This window comes from Hetaerina americana, unplaced genomic scaffold (assembly GCF_022747635.1).
Source record: "Hetaerina americana unplaced genomic scaffold, ioHetAmer1.1.p SCAF_9, whole genome shotgun sequence".
Taxonomy (NCBI): Eukaryota; Metazoa; Arthropoda; class Insecta; order Odonata; family Calopterygidae; genus Hetaerina; species Hetaerina americana.
Window position 1 is genome coordinate 52,857,840 of NW_027287538.1, and position 24,494 is coordinate 52,882,333.

General features: G+C 35.0%; 1 protein-coding gene across 2 annotated transcripts; it reads right to left on the bottom strand.

Moving 5' to 3' along the window:
• Window positions 1-11,034: 11,034 nt before the first annotated feature.
• On the bottom strand, window positions 11,035-24,466 carry LOC139698866 (enolase-phosphatase E1-like). 2 transcript variants are annotated; one of them, XM_071597807.1, is made up of 6 exons: window positions 24,243-24,466; window positions 23,663-23,764; window positions 23,375-23,571; window positions 19,133-19,265; window positions 18,899-19,022; window positions 11,035-11,590 (listed from the first exon to the last, which is right to left on the bottom strand). In XM_071597807.1, the coding sequence occupies exons 1-6, from the start codon at window positions 24,369-24,371 to the stop codon at window positions 11,361-11,363; spliced, it is 915 nt and encodes a 304-aa protein (XP_071453908.1). In that variant the 5' UTR covers window positions 24,372-24,466; the 3' UTR covers window positions 11,035-11,360. The 2 variants fall into 2 exon arrangements, with proteins under 2 accessions (XP_071453908.1, XP_071453907.1); XM_071597806.1 differs by having other exon boundaries at window positions 11,038-11,593.
• Between the last annotated feature and the right edge of the window lie 28 nt (window positions 24,467-24,494).

The following is a 24,494-nucleotide window of genomic DNA, read 5'->3' on the forward strand; positions in this document are numbered from 1 at the left end:
ACCATCTGCTTGAGAGATTGAAGTAAAGAATAAGCAGACATTTGCTGTCACTAACAACAATATCCTAAAGTAGGACGATTAGAGAAACAGAGATATATATATATATATATATATATAGGTCGCGGTAGTCCAGTGGGTAGAGTGCTGGACTGCTGACTGGAGGGTCCCAGGTTTGATTCCCGGGCAAGGCACTCTGGGCACCTGCAGCTCCACCCTAGCTAAAGTAATTTTTCGGGTACCAGGTCTTCCTGGGGAACCATAACCGGCACAGGGAAAGCAACTGGCCCCCCTACCCTGATGTGTGAATTTTCACATGCCGTAAAGGGCTTAGTACTGGGTGATCTCTACCATCACCTACTAAACCAACCTTCGGGTTGATTACTGTGTTTATGGTTTATATATATATATATATATATATATATATATATATATATATATATATATATATATATATATATATATAAGTATTTACCATAAACCATATCCAGTGGGTACCACATAAATATTATGGTATGAATCAGATAAGGCACTGTTGTGGAACTGTTCCATAATAACAAGAAACGGTTTTCACACAATAAAATTAAATCAATTTCTCTACATTTCATTATACATAGTAGACAGTATGCATGTGACTTGATATTATGCACCAGATTTTAGGTTATACTGATGGATGAGGATTTGTAATTCTTAGATCAATAAATTCTCAATGGATTCCCAAAATTCATATTGTATCAAAGTTGGATAGTAATGTGGTAAAAATTAACACCTTAGTTTATTTTTGACTCGTTAAACTTAACTCATTAGCTTATTTCCTCAACATTTTTAATATCACACCTTGAATTTACTATACAAAAGTTATTATTATTGTTAAGTAACCTACTGGTTAAGGTAGGTTTTGGATGGACACAACTACCAAATAAATATTTTGTGACTCCAAAAATCCCACAAACAACTTTACATCAGGTCCCTCTTCATCTCTGAGTACTTCCTTCATCCTGTTCAACATCCCTATCCTCCTCCTGCCCTTTACTCATTTGCCTAACATTCTTCCCTCTATTACAGTCTTCAACATCCCACTACCACTCAAAATGCCCTTCAGCCATTTTTCCTGCCTCCAAAGGATTGCTCCCAACAAACCCCTTTCTTCGCCCACCATACCAAGTACTTCCTCGTTTGTTTTCTTCTCTGTCCATTTCACCTTCTCCATTCTTCTCCACACACATTTCAAAAGCCTCCAGTCAACGTCTATCCTCCTGCTTCAATGACCATGTTTCCTCGCCGTACATAGCTACGCTCCATATCAAAGTTTTTACGAGTCTTTTCTTAATATCCTTACTCAACGTCCCTGTCATCAAATCTCTCTTCATTTTGAAAGCCTCTTTGTCTAGCGCAATTCTTCTCTGTACGTCCCTTTTACTTTGACCGTGTTGGTCCAAAATGTTTCCGAGATATGTAAACTGTTCTACCTGCTCTAGTTTTTGCCCTCCTATTTTAATTTTCAGCTCAGCCTCTTTCTTTCTGGAAAATCGCATAGCCTTTCTTTAATTAATATTGATTACCATCCCATATCTATCACCCTAAGTTTCCAATTCACTCAGCAATGCTTGAAACCCCTGGCTGACTGAAAAACTATAGAGCTTGGTCATCAGCAAACTTAACTGATTTTACACATTCCCCTCAGACTTTCATTCCTATCTCCAGTTCATCCCATGCCTCTTTAATCATTCCCTCCACATATACGTTGAACAGCACCAGTCATAATGGGCAACCCTGCCATACACCTCTTCATAAGACTGCGCACTCAGACTTCCAGTCCCACACTCGCACCTGGGCAGTCTGTATACAAAAGTTAATATCACCCATATCCACTGATCTGGAGTAAGCCTTGAGATGGTTGGAATAATTATGCTACATACCCTACTGGAAAACCAAGTGGATTACAGTGACAGGAGGTTGATTCATACTTTGAATAGAGAGTAGGCATAATGGATTAGTAGCCATGAAAACAGGAAAGGAATAATATGGATTTCTCATTATAGCCCTTGATATTAATCTATCCATAGAGGAGGCAATTAACAAGATCAAAGAAAAGGTAAGAAGTAGCATATGAGCATAAAATGAAAGGCTGTCTCAAGTTGAAATTGCTTTACAGTAAGTTGTGAATTACATTATGAAAAAAAGGGACAATAAAGTATATAATCAAGATAAACTAGATTAGATTAAGATCATGGTCCTCAATGTAAGTAGCAAAGATAATCTACAAGTACGACTAGGAATAGATATGCCGGAAAAAGTGGAAGTTTTTCTATATAAGCAGTAAGATTACCACTGGAGGAAGATTCTAGATATGTGTAGTAAGGATAATAGGTATGGTGAAGAAGGTTTCTACTTGAAGTGAAGAATGGCAAATAGTACCAGCATAGACATAAGTAAGCAATTCAATCAGTGTTTTTATTGAGTTCACTTATCTATAGGTGTGAGAATTGAACGACGGGACCTGCATAGAAAAGAAAGTTTTGGGTTATTGAAGTTACTAAAGAGTTATTAAAATAAAATGGATAGACATGGTTACAAATGAGGAAATATTTCCATGAGTAACTGAAGAGAGAAACTTATGGAGGGCACTTATTAGAAGAAGAGCACGATAAGTGCACCAATCACATTTCCTGAGGCAAGACTTCTTAATAAGTATGAAAATCAATGACAAATATATATTTCCCATGGAAGAGGAAGAATTACAGATATTACAGACCAAGCAACTATGAGAACCACATAATGTAAATGTATGTGCAAGGATAGTGTAAGAAAAGTAAGAGATTGGCAGCCAACAGAAGTTTGGAGAGCCACAAAAATCCAACCCTAGGATTGATAACCCATGATGATGACCAATGTGATGCCAAAAGAGTGAGAGAACAAGACTTCAACTTCAAAATAGGCAGCTTTAGCCCATTTAAAGAAATGTAGCTCTGTCAGCTTCAGTGATGATTAACCTCTGCTTTGAGAAATAAACAACATTTTTGGATGAGTTTTCATAGGAATAAAAGTAATTTTATGAAATCAACTTAAGGATTTACCAAATATTTAATATTGATTATAATCAAATGAAATTCATTTTATGGAGTTTGAGATTTCCACTTAACTCAAGTCAAAACATATTAATTTCAACTATGCTGAGTAAAAACTTCACTAAGTTGGTGCCAGAGCCTTAAAAAAGATCTGAATTTACTTCAATAGTTTTAGCCTCAACTTTGTGGAAGTTCATTTTAATAAATGAAAAAGAAACACTTTGTTCCAATCCACCAATTTATAATAAATGAAAAAGAAACACTTTGTTCCAATCCACCAATTTATTACAGGTACGACTAGTTTCGACGCTACGGCGTCATCCTCAGGTACAAAGTTTAAAGTCACAATCATTGTATATATACTCTCTTCTGGAAAGGGTGGGGGAGTTGTGGGAAGAGGGGGCGGGGAGGGGAGTACGGGGGTAGGTACGAAAGTATGTGGGAGAGGGTAGGAAACACCAGGAAAAGCGTTAGTGAGTGGGGGGGATTGGAAGGTGGGTTAAGAAAGGGGAAATTAGGGGAAAGGGGAGGGGATTAGTAAGCTAGGGATTTCATTGGTCAGTATAATTTGAGTCAATGGCTAATGGGGATAAAGGTACGGGTTAGGAGTCAATGGGAGTTGGGGGGAAGGGGTTATTGGTTCTGTTTTTCTGTTATTGCTAGGGAGGCTTCCAGGAGAGGTGATACGTTTTCAAACAGAATGTCATTGAGTAAAGGATGTTTCTTCATTGTTCTCCGGATCTCCAACTCTTCCTTCTTGTCCATCCTCCTCCCTTTTTCTTCCCGATGTAGTATTTTGGGGATGAAATCGCTGGTGTGATTTTCCTCCCACAGGTGTTTGGCAAAGTGGGATTGGGCTAGGTTACACTTCTTGTAGCACCTCTTGTGTTCCTCCGCTCTTGTCCGCACCGCTCGACCACTCTGCCCGATGTACCTCGCACTGCAATCCCCGCAAACCATTTCATATATCCCACTGTTTTCCAGTGGCTCAACTTTTTCTTTAGTTTTGTTTATGAAAATTTTAAGATTTTGTTTGTTATAGAAAGCAATTCTAAATTTGTCTTTCGGGAATAATTTGCTAATTTTTTCGGACGGGACACCATAATAGGGCAATTTTACCCACTTAAGTTTTTCCTTAATAGTTACCCCTGAATTGTAAAGTAGCTGTTGGGCTCTTATGGAGCGTTTCTTGCGGAGCATTTTGTCCACCATTTTTTCACTGTAGCCATTTGTAGTTGCTATAGATTTGATTTTCATCAATTCCTCGTTAAATTTTCCTATCGAGAGGGGAATATTAAGTAGTCTATTCAGTAGGAAGTGAAATGTGGATAACTTTTGGGATATATGATGGCGGGAGTCAGCAGGAATTACATGGTCTGTAGTGGTGGTTTTGCGATATAATTGAAAATCGAATCCTTTTTCCCTTTTAGTCACTGTAACGTCAAGAAAACTTAGTTTTCCTTCATTTTCTTTTTCACACGTAAACTTAATATTATTACACTGAGAATTTAAAACCGACAAAAAACTGTGCAGTTGTCTTACAGTGCCAGTCCATATTGCAAAGATGTCATCCACGTAGCGGACCCAGAAGTAAATGTTTTTTGTGTTAACTGAACTATTCATAAACAATTTTTGTTCGAACTCGTCCATGAAAAGGTCGGCTAGGAGCGGTGACAAAGGTGACCCCATGGCTAAACCTTCCGTTTGTCTAAAATAATCACCATTAAATTTAAAATAGTTTTGCTCCACACACACTTTGGCAAGGGTCACTAGGTCACTGACGACGTTTGTGTCCGTCACTGTATTTGATAAAACTTTCTTTGCCACATTGACTGCTTCCATCCCCGGGATGTTGGTAAAGAGGTTCACCACATCAAAAGACACTAAAAAATATTTGGTGGGGAGGAGGATGGACAAGAAGGAAGAGTTGGAGATCCGGAGAACAATGAAGAAACATCCTTTACTCAATGACATTCTGTTTGAAAACGTATCACCTCTCCTGGAAGCCTCCCTAGCAATAACAGAAAAACAGAACCAATAACCCCTTCCCCCCAACTCCCATTGACTCCTAACCCGTACCTTTATCCCCATTAGCCATTGACTCAAATTATACTGACCAATGAAATCCCTAGCTTACTAATCCCCTCCCCTTTCCCCTAATTTCCCCTTTCTTAACCCACCTTCCAATCCCCCCCACTCACTAACGCTTTTCCTGGTGTTTCCTACCCTCTCCCACATACTTTCGTACCTACCCCCGTACTCCCCTCCCCGCCCCCTCTTCCCACAACTCCCCCACCCTTTCCAGAAGAGAGTATATATACAATGATTGTGACTTTAAACTTTGTACCTGAGGATGACGCCGTAGCGTCGAAACTAGTCGTACCTGTAATAAATTGGTGGATTGGAACAAAGTGTTTCTTTTTCATTTATTATAAATTGGTGGATTGGAACAAAGTGTTTCTTTTTCATCTGAATTTACATTTGTAATACAAAGTGCCTACTTTCCTTACACTCATACTCTTTTGCATAGGAGTCCAGAAGAAGAATTTGTTTGAATTGATAGAGGAAAGTTACAGGGTGGACAATTGGTAATTCTTCACATGCAACTTGTGCATGCACATTAACCTTTTCAACAACCACCATCACCAAGATTTTGCATAAAGACAAATGTTCAAGATGCAATGAAAATAATATCACAAAAAAACCGTTTACCACTTGGAAAGGAAATTACATCAGATATATTTGTATGTGCACTTGTGTTTGATCTTATCTAAAAAGATAATGCCTGGACCAAGTTTAAAATAACAATCACAACATTTACCTTTTTTTCTATTCCTCTTTGCTGATTACAAAGAAAATCCTAATACTATTCCACTAGTTTGTACATTGACACAGTTTCAGTTCAGTGCAGTGCAGTACAGTGACACTATGTGATCTTAGTAAGGCCTTCGACTGTGTTAATCATTCAATATTACTAACAAAGCTAGAATATTATGGTATTAAGGGAGTTGCACTGAAACTAATGAAGTCATATTTGGATGATCGCCATCAATTGGTTGAACTTGATGGCTGTCGGTCTGCAGCTCTTAAAGTAAAATGTGGTGTACCACAGGGCTCTGTGCTTGGCCCAGTACTTTTCATTATCATGATTAATGATTTGCCCTGTAATATGAAACCTAGATCTGTTTTATATGCTGATGACACTACTTTTGTGCAAAAGTGTCAACATCCAGAAGATGCAAAGTTACGATCTTGCGCTACCCAAAAACAGGCTAAGGAATGGTTTGATGTTAATCATTTACAATTAAATACTAACAAAACTCAGCATATTGTGTGCAGTCTTAAATCAAAAACAACTGATATTGAAACTGCTAAAATACTAGGAATTTATATTGATACAAAACTTAATTGGGAGACTCACATCAGTCAGACCTGTAATAAACTTAGTAAAGCTGTTTATATGTTAAGAAAGCTCAACTTTATCATTTCAAATGAGTATCGTTTAACACTTTACCATGCCTTCTTTCAATGTCATTTGAATTATGGTGTTGAGTTATGGGGTCATTCCCCTCATGTTAAACAAATTTTGCTACTGCAAAAGAGAGCTATTCGCTCTCTTGCTAATATACCACCATGTGATTCCTGCAAACCTTTTTTTATTAGGTATAGAATCATGACTGTATTTTGTTTGTATATCTTTAAGGCTCTGATTCAGGTGAAAGTTAATCTAGAAACTTACCAATTAAGATCCAACCTCCATAACTATTCCACAAGAGGTAAATCGAATCTAAATACTACTTATTGTAGATTGTCATCAACTTACAACACATTTCACAATATGAACATACGACTGTATAACTATCTGCCTACTCAGTTGAAATCAGATGGTATCCAGAGTTTCAAGAATAGGGTATATACCTGGTTACTTGCTCACCCACTTTACTCATTGGATGAATTCTTTTGTGACAATCTTCATCACATTTAAGAACTTATGTTTATATATTAAGTAATATTATGATTGACGACATTTAATATGGTTGTACCATTTTTAAAATGAATAAAGTATTATTATTATTATTATTATTATTTATGGTGTGAATAGATAGTGCCCATTTTCTACCTCTCCTAGATGTGGTACAAGTTTAGGCCTCAGTAAAATTTCAACCACTCATTCAAAATCCACCAAATTTGGAAATACCTACATAGAAATGGAAAATGCAAGGAAACAGTATTGTAAAACATTGTATTACTTACAGAAAATCCTACCGATATTGCAAAATAACATCTTTTTGTTCCTTGAAGGTCAGAGGAAAATATATATTTTGTTTATAGTATCTTGATATTTAGATTACATATTGAGCTTTTCCCATGATGTCTGATTATGATGTTATTTTATATCAATGTTTATCTGTCGCAGGAAATAAGCAAGGAACAAACGAGTGAAGAGAGACAGCCCAGGGAGCGGAGTTGCCACTTTCATGGTGCCCCTTTCTCCGCATGTCAACCCATATTTTGAAATACTTCTGAGGTAAGCATTCCAAGACAGGTGAATCACTGCATTAAAGCAAGCTTCCCAGGAGGTGTGAATGCCCTTGTTACTCAATACTAGTCTAAACCTGTCTTAGCAGAGGATACTTCGAGCAAAGATACCACCACATGACCATTTTTGGAGTTGGAAATTTCCATGATCTTGTGCAGTATATATTTATTTAGAGAGTTAAAAGGAAAGAATAATAACCTTTTTCTTGCAGATAAACAATGAATGTTTCAATTAATAAAAAAAGAGTAAAAATAAGATTTTGAGAGCATGGCTGGGGTTGATTCTTCACATCATAATGAATTAAGATCTGGTGCTTTCCTTCACGAATCATAATGAATGTTTCAGTTCAGTTCCATTAATATGGTTTTTATTATGCACCTCAATGATTTTTCAAGATTAGCTCATATAATCCTTCTATCCACCAAATTGAAAAAGAAGCAATCAATATCAAGTTCAAAACATTAACTTTGTGGCCACCAGAGGAGTTCCTTGCCTATTTATATCAGGGGAAAATGGAGAATTGATTCAGAAATAACACTACTGATGACACTTGTGTACTTGTGTGCCCAAGAATTTTAAAATTGCCAACTTACCTTATTTAAGTTAGCCTTAATGAAACAGGCCTACAAAATATATCATAATGCCATGCATTCTTCTTAGACTATGAATATCACATATAATTGCATACATAATCTTTTTTTAATAAAAAATCTCAATTACCTATATGCATCATAAATGTAGAAAAGCAACATGCATTCTTGGGTATTCAAAATTAAAAATTCATTCAATTACTGAGCAAATAGCAATGCAACAATTGTTTCATTGCAATGTGCATATTGCGGATAACTCCGTTAAAGGAAAACTAATTCCCCAAGCGCCCCATGCAAAATTCCTAGGAATAGTTCTAGACGGGCAGTTGTCCTGGTGAGAGCATATATGTCACCTGGGCAAAAAACTGAATACCATTTGCTTCCTTATTAGAAGCATCAGGTTTACCGTAACAATGGATGTCCTCATGTCAATATATTATGCAAATATCTACTCCTGTATAGTATATAGTATCCTTTTCTGGGGTTCTTCTCCGCTTGCAGACACAATAGTTAAAATTCAAAAGCGAGCCGTACGGCTAATTGTCAAAGCAGAGCATAGTGCTCCTTGTCGTCCATTATTCCATAAATTGAACATTCTACCTTTGCCATGTATTTATATCTATGTATTACTGGTGTACACCTTTGTAAACCTTTCAATGTATGACACAAATTGTGGTATTCACCACTATGGGACCAGGTCTAAAAATGATCTGCACCGAACTTACGTAAGAACTAGAACCACCGCACTAGGCCCTAAATCTATGGGTCTCCTTATGTTTAATAAGCTAAATGAGGACCTGAAATCCAGCACAAACATATATCAATTTAAAAGGAAATTGAGAGCTTTTCTTCAAAGGAATTTGTTCTATTCTATTAGGAATTTCATGGAACATGAAACTTAGAATAGGCATATGTATTTACATTGTGTATTATTGTATATATTGACGTGTCCTATACTATGTGTACAATTTTTTTGTATGATGCAGTCTCTGGACACATAAAATTATTATTATTATAAAAAGTTATTGTAGTGGTATCTTCCGCAGTTTCTCGTAATTGAGCAAATGGATTTAATTATACAATTGCTGTATTCGTATAGTAATATAAATCCTTTGGAGTTTAACAATATTATTTAACAAAAAGATATGATTCAGGTTTTTGAATTCCAGGTTAAATTTTAATTTTTTCAGATATTTCAGACTCCCTTAATTTTTCCACTGAGTAATTTCATGTACCTGGTAATTACACGACCCCCGCTCCCCCAACTTGACTACTGTTATAGGGTCATCCAAAATAGGATGACTTGGGACAGTGACAATCTTTTTGTGGAGTCCACTGTATTTTTTAGTCAGTGTGCAATGAAAAACTAAATGCAACTACTTCATTTTTTTGCATTGTATCTAATCTATCAGATGACTAATCTGAATTGCCTTTATATATATGTTAATGACAATAATTATCTGTCTATTTAAAAATGATTACTATCATATATGTATGATATAGTTTTCAATCTTTTTCTGAAAATGACTTACTAATAGTGGCATCCCTTATGCATGCCATATATTCATTCAATGTTTGTTCTTTGGCATGTGCAGAAATAATATTAGTTTAAACCAAAACTTGATGAAAATATAAGTAAAGTTTAATTCATTGGATGAAAAATATTCAAGTTTTTAACAAATATTTAAATTTTGATGGCTTACTTTGTTATTGAAAGAACAGAGGTTCATGTTTTGTGCCCTAGAAAGTAACACAAAGGATCACAACTTCCTCCCCAAGTGGCAATCATCCCTGAGGTATCCACCAGGTCACCTTTGAACCTCCAGTTGTGCATATATGATACAATGGCTGGCATTTAAAAATATTATCGGCAAATCAATGGATTTTTTCAACTCAAAATCAATACTACTCAGAGACCTGGGTTAGCACGGTAATTCAATCAGTACTACATATGCACTTGAGAGTTTTCAGTAAGAACTGCTCATGTTTGGAGTTTGATCTTTTGAGAACACGTAAATAACCAGTAAATGCACTATTATTGCAATAGCTCAAAATGCATTATATACTTACTTCGATTTGAATATATCCTTACCTCAATATCTACAGTATTATCTCGATATTTACAGTAATTTTCACTACACCATGAAAATAGGTATTTTGAATATTATTTCATGACAAAACTATTTTTAGAAGAAATAAATTGTTTGAATTCAGAACAGGCTAACAGTAAAGGTAGCAATCAGAAATTGCAGCAGTCAATAGCAATAAGAAATAGTCAATAGCAATAAGAAATAGTCAATAGCAATAAGAAATCATAAAAATTAATTGGAAGCATACAGACATACATGGGAATGGACCTTCTTCTCTTGCTCATACTAACCTTTACAGTTAAAGTAAATGCTTTTGGAAATGAATGAATAACTGCTTCAATGGTATCAGGCTCAATCTTGTGAAATTGTGTCTTGAAAAGTGCTCTCCACAAAATGCACTAGTCAAAACTGTAATTCAACCAAAAATCCAACACATCAGGATTTGATTATATTTTATAGTGGCATTGAAAGCTAGCCACTGAATCAATCCCTCTATTTCCTCTTAAAATGTCAATCAATTGTGCAACTTTTGGGTTAAAATAATTAAAACTGCAACTGGCAATTCCAAATGTGCAGAACTAAACTGGCAGACAGGAAACTGCCAAAGATTATTGTAAAGTATTTTTCAATCATTTATGAAATAAATTCACCTTTAAGAAAAAGTATTGCACAGAATTCTTTCATTTATTTTAGTAATTATAAGTCAAAATAGTGAACTGCACATTTTATGCAATTTATACTGAGGACCATACACATTTGAAAATTATTCCCGGGAATCAAAATAGCTCGTAGTAGGTACATATGATTTACAATATTAATGACTCTAGGAGGAATAGTTTAATAATGCACGGTGTAGTTTGATGTCAGAAACACCACAGCTAAATTATTGCTGCAACTAATAAACTATTGACTACCAGCAGCAGAAATATGGATAAATATTGGAGTCCAAGTAGTTTTTAAAAGAGAGGTATCAAAAATAAATGCTTTCATTACAAAACCATTTTCCATACCTGAGAATAATTTTATTTAGGCTCAGATTAACAGGCAAATGAACAAGAATGGAAATTGATGTCATTCATTTATCATCCCCTGGGCCAGCATCATCACACTCTAACTTGGCCTTTTTCCTCAAAATCAATTTGTCATTTCTATCAGTGGACGACGATTTCCTTTTGCCCAACAGAGAAATAATTTCTTCAAAGGAATATATGGAGGGGAAAAGTTCTCTGAATTTGGTATCTACTGGTTCATTTCCTTCTCGATGCACTAACACAGCAATTAATCCAGCTTTTTGAGCTGCATCTGCTTCTGAAAATGGAAAAGAAAATGCTGCAAGGAGCTTCAAAGATTTGGCACAAATTTTAATATAAAGCTGTCCATATTTATTTTTTGCTACTTTATTGGAGCAATTAAAACGTTTTAAAAAAACTCATACCATTATAGGAATATTATGACACAATTATTATAGATTCTCACTTCACATTTTCCGTTCACTTTTGCTAATTGGAATTTGGATTACCACTAAAAAATGGTGGGGAAGGAGTCATCATAGAAAGCAATAAGTTAATCTGGATAAATGTCACCAATGAACAACAAAAATCAATAAAGGCAGTGACTGGAGGCACTATGGAAGATATTAGAAAAGTTTTGGCTAGTGAGCATCTCAATGAACTTAGAAAAAAGAAAAATAAGAGCCGAACTACAAGTATGCAACTAACAGGACAATGATCTTCCAGGAATCAGTGATAATATTCAGGGGTAAGTAAAAGGCTGCCTCTAGAGCAGTCTCATTATAAAAAAGAGCAATTAAAGCCAATTCCACTAAGCTCCAGGCAGGCAATTATTTAAACATTTTAAAATTCTCCCTTTCCCTTATATTTCCCTTATATCCTAATCTGCTCTATTTTCGTGAAAAATTCCTTCTCTATTCCTGACAAATACTACTTTTCATAATTACGTAACCCACAGCAGAGAGAGTACTTATCTAATGGCCAAAACCTAATCTGTTCTATGTGAGGTCCTCATCATTCTGCTTCCCAAATTCACATTAAACTAACAAAATTTCCCCACTACTTTAAAAATGAAAGTGTGTAAACTGTTACAAGGCATGCTGTACTACATTGTGGACGATGAACTGTGATATGTATGAACTCAAAATGAAAATCTTCCACCATCAGTATCTATAATATTGTTTTTATTTCCTTGTACATTTGTCTATTTTTCTATTTCATGTATATTTCTTTGGGTCTATGTAATAGTCTAACACTGACGAGTTTTGTGTCTTTTAATTATTTTGAACAATTATCATTAAAAGTAATCTACCGGTTAAGTTAGGTTTTAGATGGACACAAGTAATCGAATAATTCTCTTGTCTCTCCTAAATAAAACACAACCCGACATCCGACTCCACAACAAGCCCCTCTTCATCTCTGTATACTTCCTTCCTTCATTCCGTCTAACATACCTATCCTATTTCTGGCCCTTCTTCATTTTCCTAATATTTTCCCTTCTATCACAGTCTTCAACATCTCATTGCCGATAAATATGCTTTGCATCAATTTTTTCTGCCTTCTTAGGATTTCTTCCAGCAATTCCTTCTCCTGCCTAACCACACCTAGCACTTCCTCATTTGTTTTCCCTTTCTGTCCACTTCACCTTCTCCACACCCATATTTCAAAAGCCTCCAATCTATGCCTATCACCCTGCATTAATGACCATGTTTCTGTGCCTTAAATAGCTACACTCCATATCAAAGTTTTGATGAGCCTTCTCTTAAGATCCTTCCTCAACATCCCTGTCATCAATTCTCACCACCTAGTGACAACATCCCTCCTACTTTGACCATTTTGGTCCAAAACACTTCTAAGATACATAAACTGTCCCACCTGCTTTAGTTTTTGCTGTCCTATTTCAAGATTAACCTCAGCCTTTCTCTTTCTGGAAAATCACATTACCTTTTTTTTATTTATATTGCTTCTAATCTCATATCTATTGCACTACATTTCCAATTCACTCAGCAATGCTTGCAACCCCTTGACTGACTGACAAACTAGAGCTTGGTCATCAGCAACCTAACTGATTTTATGAATTCCCTGCCAACTTTCATTCCTATCTCCAGTTTTTCCCTTGCCTCTTTAATCATTTCCTTTCACACATACGACAAATAGGACAGGTGATAATGAACAACCCTGCCTTACTCCTCTTCCTAACACTGCTCATCTGGACTCTGTCTCACACTTGCACCTGAGCAGTCTGACATGTACTATTTTCTATATTTTTTCATTATTTCTTCCCAAGCCACTCTAACAAACACCTTATTGAAACTAGTGAAACAGGTAAATAGATTCATATTCATCTCTATTGATGACCCCATTACTGCAATGTGTGCCTCTACCCTACCTGAACCCAAACTGATTATTCTCTAAGAAATCATTAGTCCTGCTCTCCATCCACTTGCTGACGATCCTGAGAACAACTATAGATGCATGGGAAATCAAATTTGTCGTTCTGTAATCCTCACATGATGTAGCCTTTACCTTTTTTGGAATAAAAACTAAAACTGATCTCACAGTCTTCTGGCCAAATAATCTCTCACAAATGCTATGAATTAGCCCATGAAGACTCTTCCTCTCACATTTTCCTAAGCCTTTAAGTAGTTCTGCAGGAATGTTGCCTATCCAAATGGCCTTATTTGATTTCATCTCCCTTAATGCCCTTTCTATCTCATCGTTGAGTATGCCTGGACCTAAGCTATCTTCATCTATGTCATGTTCTCTCTCCACGCAGAAGCTTGTTGGACTAAGATCTTTACCATAGGCTGATAGATAAATGTCTTCATTCAGGCATTTATATCCATACAGTTCTTCTGTATTCCTTCCATCTCTCTAAGATCTTTTCTGGTTCATTTAGTATTTTTCCCTTCTTATATCTATTTGTTAACACAGATTTTCCCTTCTTACTTCCTGATTCTTGTTAAGTGCATTATTTTCACCCTTTCTCTGTAACTTTTCCATACCCTCACACTGCATCTTCCACCATGCTTATTTTGCTATATTTGTTACTCGACTCAATTTATTATTTAACTCTTTGTACTTCCTTCTACCTATCTCGGTATTTACATACTTCCATTTCCTTCTCTCATCTATCATTCTAATTACCTCCTCTGTAACCCATAGTTACCTGGTCCTTTTCCTATTAACAGTTCCTATAGTTTCTTTTCCAGCTGTAAATATCCCTTTTTTGATATATGTGTATTCCCATTTTTTCTCAATAGTACTCAAGTTCTTTTCCCTCACTCAAGATTTTCCCTTCAACCTGCTGATACTTCCTATTCAATCCAGTTAATGCTTATACTTTCCATTTCTCAAACTGCCTTCCTAGCTTAATCATTTGAGATTAATGCTACACTCATATATCTTGTCAATTTTTTCCTCCTTATGATTACTTAGGGTCACGGTAGTCCAGTGGGTAGAGCATTGGACTGCTGACCGGAGGGTCCCGGGTTTGATTCCCGGGCAAGGCACTCTGGGCACCTGCAGCTCCACCCAAGCTAAAGTAATTTTTCGGGTACCAAGTCTTCCTGGGAAACCATAACCGGCACGGGGAAAGGAACTGGCCCCCCCACCCTGATGTGTGAATTTTCACACGCCGTATAGGGCTTAGTACTGGGTGAACTCTACCATCACCTACTAAACCGACCTTAGGGTTGATTACTGTGTTTATGGTTATGATTACTTAGTGGCAAATAGATCTGAGCAATGACCAAGTTCGTCAGTTCTGCTTTTACTTCTACTAGTAATATTCTATCAATTGCTTTTTCTATACAAGCTACGCTTCTTCCTACTTTTTTATTCAACATTATTGCAGCCCCTTGATGGCTCTCATCCCCTTTGCTGTACATTACTCTAAAACTATCGCTCCAGTAATCCCCAATATTTTTCCATCTCACCTCACATAGACCAAAAATATCTATATTTCCTCTTTTCACTTACCTGTCCTCAACATTGCCCTAACATTCCATGTTCCTATTCTAACTAATTCCGTCTTCTTCTGTGTCTTCCGTGCTACTGCTGTCAGTTTTGTTTTGAACAGTAAAGCATTATTATTATTTATAATAATAATAATAATAATAATAATTTTTATTTGTCCAGAGACCATCATACAAAAAAATTGTACATAGTATAGGACACATCAATATATACAATAATACACAATGTAAATACATATGCCTATTCTAAGTTTCATGTTCCATGAAATTCCTAATAGAATAGAACAAATTCCTTTGAAGAAAAGCTCTCAATTTTCTTTTAAATAGATAAATGTTTGTGCTGGACTTCAGGTCCTCGTTTAGCTTATTAAACATAAGGAGACCCATAGATTTAGGGTCTAGTGCGGTGGTTCTAGTTCTTACGTAAGTTCGGTGCAGATCATTTTTAGACCTGGTCCCATAATGGTGAATACCACAATTTGTGTCATACATTGAAAGGTTTACAAAGGTGTACACCAGTAATACATAGATATAAATACATGGCAAAGGTAGAATGTTCAATTTATGGAATAATGGACGACAAGGAGCATTATGCTCTGCTTTGACAATTAGCCGTACGGCTCGCTTTTGAATTTTAAATATTGTGTCTGCAAGCGGAGAAGAACCCCAGAAAAGGATACACTATACTATACAGGAGTAGATATTTGCATAATATATTGACATGAGGACATCCATTGTTACGGCAAACCTGATGCTTCTAATAAGGAAGCAAATGGTATTCAGTTTTTTGCCCAGGTGACATATATGCTCCCACCAGGACAACCGCCCGTCTAGAACTATTCCTAGGAATTTTGCATGGGGCGCTTGGGGAATTAGTTTTCCACTTGATTCAATTGCAAAAGTGGCCATGTTTTTGTTTTTATTAGCAAAGTAAAGTAGTTGGGACTTTTCCACATTTAAATTCAGCTGATTCCTGCTACACCATAAGTTCAGATGTTGAACGGTTTGTTTAGCATTGTTTGTTAAACTTTGGACTGTAGAGGCAGTGAGTATGATACTGGTATCGTCTGCAAATAGGAGTGGATCATCTCTTTCGTTGGTTCTTATATTCTCAGGTAAGTCATTAATGTAGAGGAGAAACAGGATAGGACCCAGAACTGAACCCTGTGGGACACCTTGGCATACAACTTTACCAGGAGAGATGAATTTTTTTCCATCATTGAGCAATACCACGTGCTGCTGACGGCCCTGAAGATATGAGACTAACCAGTCATGTGCATTGCCCCTAATGCCATATTTATGCATTTTTTGCAATAGTAAATTGTGATTTACTGAGCCAAATGCGTCAGAAAAATCAAAGAACATTCCTACAGATTCTAACTTGCAATCAAGAGCTGTCAATATATTATCTATTGCCTGATAAGTAGCAGATTTGGTGGACCTATTCTGCCGAAAACCATGCTGAAATTTTGACAGAATCTTCTCAGATTCAACATATGGGATGAGGCGATTGAGAAACACTTTCTCAAATATTTTGCTAAACTGATTTAGGAGAGATATTGGGCGATAAGAATTCATTTCGTGGGGGCTACTTTTCTTTTTATAGAGCGGGATAACTTTTGCAACTTTCAAAGGAGGTGGGAATAGAAATAATATAATAGAAATAAGGTAATGGCAAACTTCTCATTGAATAGAAAGTGGTGACTTGAATATAACTCAAGACACATATTGTGCTAATTTAAAATTCTGAATTATTTACACAAGATAATATCAGTCACATACATGCATAACCTAAGTTATAAATTGCCATTAAATAAACTAAGCAGACACTACATACATAGCTCCTACTCACATTAATAAATTACTTTGATTTTATAAATCAATTGTGATATATTCTTTTACCATTTCATGTCCTCTCTTGGCTAAAAATAAAACTTATGGGTAGATTGTACATGTATTTTTTTATAAGAATATTTTAAAATACTGAGAAATTTATTCTTTTAAAATTAAAACTAAAAACACTTTGAGTAAAATTATTCCTAGGACTCATGCACAGAAGAACATCAATATTCTATACAGAAGCCCAAAAAGAGTATATTAATTAAACTTTTAGGCTTTCATCTAGATAAAAACTATCCCAGGATTGTTTTTTGGATAAAAAATATATGCCCAAAGCTACGTGGAGTTTTACATCGACCTAAGAAAATAAAATCAATTGTGCCACCAAATGTTATAATTTTCACGCCATGCATACTTTCAAAGTCAAATTAACTATGGCATAGTATTAAGGCCACATTCTATCAATGCAAAAAACGTGCTTTTATTACGAAAAAAGCTATCAGGTTTGATTTTAGCTAAAAAAAAAGATGAAAAGACTAAGCCCTTCTTTAGACAAGCAGGAGTTCTGATAATCTATTCGCTATATGTTTTTGAGGTACTTTCTTTTGTAAGAGAATATCAATCAGCCCTGCCCTCTAGAGCAGATGGTCACAATCGTGATACTAGAAAGAAGGAAGGGTTTGATGTACCTTTTCATAGGATCAAAAAAACAAAGAAACTCTTCAGGTTATGGAGTTAAAATTGTTTAGTAGACTACCTGATGAGGCTAGAATAGTAAGTATTGTCAGCATTAGAAAGGTATCAACAGGTGGCTACAGTATCATCCATTGTACGATATCAAAGAGTTCTTTGGTTTGGACATTTCCGGATTGACTTCTTCCTTTTTTATTTGGTAATGATTTCTGATTGGTTTTGCTGTGTTGTACAGGCTGAGCAGTGCTCCTTTTTGATGTATGATTCCCTGTACCTGGGATTCATGTACTTGAGTATTGTATATAAGATTTCTCATGTGCATTTCTGTACCATTTCTTGATAAGATCAATTGCACAAACTGTTGGCTAATAGAACAACAAAAATTACCATTGGAAAGGAAAAATTTTTTAGATAGGAAGAAAGTGCAGAAACTGGAAATATGTCAAAATTGAATACCAATACTAACACTTCTTCTCCAATGAATAAGGCCAGAACTTTGGCAGGCTAAATTTAGAAACAGAGCAGTAAAAATGCTTATAGATACAGAGGTGCCTTATACATTGTATTCATTAGGTGGAAGAAAGGACAATGACGTCTCAACCTTGCCCCAATAAACTTGGTAAATAAATAAAAAAATTCATTACTTTTCGTGGGATAAATAAAGAATTATGTATTATAATTCTCAATATCAATGGAATTATTAAATGATTTCATACATTTACATGTTAAATACTTCATATAAATACTTTGATCAAGACTTTTACACATAGTTTCCATTTATTACTATAATAATGAATGCTTATCTTAAAACATTATCTTAAGGGCCAATATTGGTAGGGGTTTGTTAGTCACATGAATATGTAATTTGATCGTGTATGAATGGCATAGCTAATCTTCAAATTAAATATAGAATAGCCAGATATGTATGAGTACTTATTTCTTGGTATTACATAAACATGAACACACCTACAGTAAGCAATTACAACTCTGTAAATGTGGATACAAAAATTCTGTGGAAGTTCTAAATTTTCTTGAAAAGGAAAAGTAAACCATCCAAAAAGTTCTCAAAGGTAAACTTTTTGCAGATACATTACCATGAGCATTATCTGTGAGAAAAACTGCTTTCTCTGGCTGGCAATTAACTTTTTCCATAATGTTTTTATAGCTCTTAGGATCCACTTTCGCACCAACATTTAGATCAAAATAACCTGAAATAAGCTGAAAAGGTAAAAATAATAATTATAACCTTGGTATATGCACAAGTTAAATTTGTAAAATAAAACACCAATTCAATTCTTCCCATGCACAGCATGTCAATATCCACTAACCTCATGAAAATCACCCTCTGAGGAATGTGTGAACAGCAGCTTTTGAGCAAGTTGTATCCCTGAAGAATACATATAAATATGTAAACCTCTTTCTTTCCACTTTTTAAAGGCTGGAGTTACATCAGGAAACAAGCTATAAACATAAATAGTTTTTTAATTCTTGTAAAATCTGTAAATACAGAACTTTAAACCTATCCTCTTTGCAGTTTGATTTTTAAACAGAACTCTTTCTCAAATGGCATGTAAAACCACATGTGGCACAATGTAAGTGATTTTTTTGTAGTGAGCATGTCTCTTAGGCTCCTAGGTTTCCACTCAATTCCAAATTAGTATGTTATGGTGGAATTCTGAAATAATTGCAACTGCTTTTCAAACAAAAAAGTATTTTATTTATTTTATAATCGAATTCACTATAACTATCTTTGAGTATTTACAATTCCAGTCAACATAAATCTTCATCCCCACAATGCATCATCACTGCTATGGCATCACACATATATCATGACATCTTTCCTAAACCCAAATTTATCTTCCTCTGAGCAATTATTTTCCCCTTAGGACCAACCTTTTATTGATGATCATAAGTACATACCACCTTGACTGCGCATGAAATCAAACTTATGGTTCTATGGTCTTCAAATACTGTGCCCTTACCCTCTGGTAATGGAATAATTACTATTAATTAAAAAAAATAATTATAATTGATTTAATAAAGTATTTGGGGCAACTTTCTCCTTCACATATGCTACAAAATAGCTGATAATGCTTCCATTCATGCTTTCCTAAACCTTTGAGCATGTCTGCAGGGATGTTTTCTATCCTCACAGCCTTGCTCCCTTTATGTGTTCTCTATATTGCTGTCAAGTAAGCATGAACCAGATCAGGGCTAATCAGTTACTCCAATAAAAACTATGATACACAGGGTAAATCACATTTTGGCACTTAATATAAAGATTTAGGGACATGGTAGTCCAGGGGGTAGAATGTGGGACTATGGACTAGAGGTCCTGGGTTCGATACCTAGACACACCTCTGGGCATCCACAGCTTTACTAATGCTGTATGATTTTTTAGGTGCCGAATCTTCCTGGGAAACCATAGGCAGCAGCGGGAAATAAACTGGCCCCCCTACCCTAATGCATGAATTTCAAATGCATTGGGCTTATTACTTGGTGAGTTCTTCCATCACCAACCTTTGGATTGAAAACTGTGGTTTTGGCTTGGAAAGATGTTTATATATCTATTGTGTTTTATTTAAAAAAATGTTGAATATTGATGTAGTTTTTAAATGTTACTGCATAAACATAATTTACTTTTCCAAAAAATTAATCTTTTTTCATTTTGTAAAATATTTATTATGGATTTAAAGAGGTGAAAAATAGATATGGTGTCACTATGGTAACACAAATTTCTGTGAACTTTCCTACATGAATGTATTTGCTATCATCATAATTAATGAAAACTTAAACTGGAATGAACATATTAGGCACTTATGCAGAAAATTTTCCAGAATTGTCTATGCCCTAAGAAACCTAGCAAAGGTTGCAGAAAAAGCAGTTTCAAAAACAGCCTACTTAGGTAATTTATAATCTCGGACGTATTATGGAACCATCTTTTGGGGCTCTGCATACACCACTGCATGAGTTAACAAAGTGTTCATCATTCAAAAAAGAGTAACTACATATATGGCAAAAATTCCAAAAAGAGAAACTTGTAGACCACATTTTATTAGTATTGAAATCTTACCCGTAACATATTTGTACATATATCATATACAGTGTGTTTGTTCGAGGAAAAATGTGTCTATTTAAAAAAAAGGACAGCATCCATTGGTATGCCACAAGATAGAGAAAGAAGGTGCAGGTAATACAGTATTCCACTTCTCTGTGTCAAAAAGGATCCATTTATGCAGGCATTAAAATTTATAACCATTTTCCAGCAGCCATTAAAGATAACAACTCATTCCAGATAATTAAATTAAGATTTAAATCCTTTTTAATCAAGAGTTGTTTTTATGACCTGAATGAGTAATTTTTGTCAGGACATGACAAGCTGTAACCATTTATTTTTCATTATAACCATGAATGTATAATTTTTTCTGTATTTTATGTGACATATCGATATACGAGATGGAATCATAAATAAATACAATAAACCATGAAAGTTCAATTAAAAATAAACTTAAAGTGAGATTGGATGTTTAAACATAACTACAAAAGAGATTATTATAATTTAGTTAGGTGTGCAAAAAATAATGCTTACAAGGATTTTATATTGAATGCAAAAAATAAACAAAAGGCAGCATGGAGTGTAATCAATCAAGAAGTTGGTCATGGTAATGGAAAAGAAAATCTTCCTTTCACCCCAGATGCTGTAAATAATTTTTTCTTAAAAGCTGTTGAAGACAATTTGTTCTCTCGAAAAGTTGATGCTGCCAATATTGGTAATATGCTGCAAAATCTTCCTCCGAATAATTTAAATTTTAAATGGAATTTTGTTACTCCACTTGATATTATATCGACTGTTAAAAAATTTAAAAAATCCAACAGTAAGGATATTTATGGTCTTTCTAACTCCCTAATAAAGGACATTATTGTGCTCATTGCAGAACCATTAGCAATGTTAGTCAATTTATGTTTTGAGACAGGAGATTTTCCAACAGCTCTAAAATATTCCAAAACAGTACCTGTCTATAAGAAAGGTGATAAAGATGATTTAGCTAACTACCGCCCCATTTCCATAGTCCCCGTTTTTGGTAAAATTTTTGAAGCTATTATGAAAGATCAAATATGTAATTTTTTTGAGTTAAATAATCTCTTTTCCAAATCCCAGTACGGCTTTCGATCTGGGAAATCTACAATTTTGGCAGTAGAGTCCATAGTTAATTATGTCATTAATGCATTTGAAGAAAAGGAATCAGTCTCAGTGACACTTTGTGATCTTAGTAAGGCCTTCGACTGTGTTAATCATTCAATATGACTAACAAAGCTAGAATATTATGGTATTAAGGGAGTTGCACTGAAACTAATGAAGTCATATTTGGATGATCGCCATCAATTGGTTGAACTTGATGGCTGTCGGTCTGCAGCTCTTAAAGTAAAATGTGGTGTACCACAGGGCTCTGTGCTTGGCTCAGTACTTTTCATTATCATGATTAATGATTTGCCCTGTAATATGAAACCTAGATCTGTTTTATATGCTGATGACACTACTTTTGTGCAAAAGTGTCAACATCCAGAAGATGCAAAGTTACGATCTAGCGCTACCCAAAAACAGGCTAAGGAATGGTTTGATGTTAATCATTTACAATTAAATACTAACAAAACTCAGCATATTGTGTGCAGTCTTAAATCAAAAACAACTGATATTGAAACTGCTAAAATACTAGGAATTTATATTGATACAAAACTTAATTGGGAGACTCACATCAGTCAGACCTGTAATAAACTTAGTAAAGCTGTTTATATGTTAAGAAAGCTCAACTTTATCATTTCAAATGAGTATCATTTAACACTTTACCATGCCTTCTTTCAATGTCATTTGAATTATGGTGTTGAGTTATGGGGTCATTCCCCTCATGTTAAACAAATTTTGCTACTGCAAAAGAGAGCTATTCGCTCTCTTGCTAATATACCACCACGTGATTCCTGCAAACCTTTTTTTATTAGGTATAGAATCATGACTGTATTTTGTTTGTATATCTTTAAGGCTCTGATTCAGGTGAAAGTTAATCTAGAAACTTACCAATTAAGATCCAACCTCCATAACTATTCCACAAGAGGTAAATCGAATCTAAATACTACTTATTGTAGATTGTCATCAACTTACAACACATTTCACAATATGAACATACGACTGTATAACTATCTGCCTACTCAGTTGAAATCAGATGGTATCCAGAGTTTCAAGAATAGGGTATATACCTGGTTACTTGCTCACCCACTTTACACATTGGATGAATTCTTTTGTGACAATCTTCATCACATTTAAGAACTTATGTTTATATATTAAGTAATATTACGATTGACGACATTTAATATGGTTGTACCATTTTTAAAATGAATAAATTATTATTATTATTATTACATATTTATTTGGGTTCATGGTAGACTAGTGAGTATTGTTTGCTACTGATTGGAGGATTTATGAGATGAGCTCTACCCTCACCTAATAGTTCAACCTCAGTTAGATTACTGTGGTTGATTATATTGAGCCGTCAGAGGGAGAAAATTGTTGTACTCACTGTCCTTTTAAATCGCTGGATACGTATCCTTCCTCCCACATATTGGTCTGCAGTAACTTTAACGAATATGGTGATTGCTTGGAATCTAAGTTATTGAGTATATATTGCTCCACTGACTTCTTTTGTAATTTGGAACTTAAGTCGTGCTTCTTCACAGCCACGGTGGCACTACACGGATCTTCTTTTTCACCTGTGGACTTTTAATTGAAATCTTAATAACTTTAATACATAGGTGCTCAGCGTCACGCACGTTTACTTTTCCAATGGCCATATTCACACTATACACACCTCTGTCTTCATTTCACGACGGAAATCCACAAGTTCATCATCTTCCCAGTGATCACTAATATATTTATTCAAATTTTCTTTGCAGTAGGATTTCAATATATTCTGAAAAGGACGTAAATTAAAATCTAAATAGTGAGATGGAGGGTCATGCAAATTATTTTTGTGACGAGACAAAGGAAGTAAAATTTACATGAAAAATGCTTTTTAGGTTCCCAGGAGTATTTCCTAAAATAGGTTTATGCTATGATTTCATATTACGAGTGTACATGCGGAAGGATGCACTGTTAAAGAGCTTTCGCGTTCATCAAAAACACGAAATAATTACATACTTACTTTCTCAACCATTGCATGAACAAGTAATTTTTAATGTGGCAAAATTTCTTTACTTAAAAAATACATTGTTCATTAAAGTTATGATGAAATTCACTGTAGAATAAGGTGACGGAAGAATACATATTTTAACTTTGGCCCCCTTTCCCCACCACGTTTACGCTCATTTACAAAAAAAAGAATGATTTTCATCTGGTGATATAATACATATTAAAATGATATATATTCGTATCTATACATATCTACTCACCCTAACAAAAGGGATCGACGTAGTAGTACCTTCAATGTCAGATAAAACAATTTCAACATCTAGCATTTTTTCTCGAATATCTCCCGAGATGAAACTTTCATTTTCCTTCAAATTTGTCATTTTAGACATATTATACGGATGCAAAACTGTTATAATATAACAAAACTTTGCTAGTCTTATAACGTCAACCGTTCAAAGATGCAAAACAAAACCATGACAACGTAACGTAAATGTCGTCTGCAAAAGAACAAA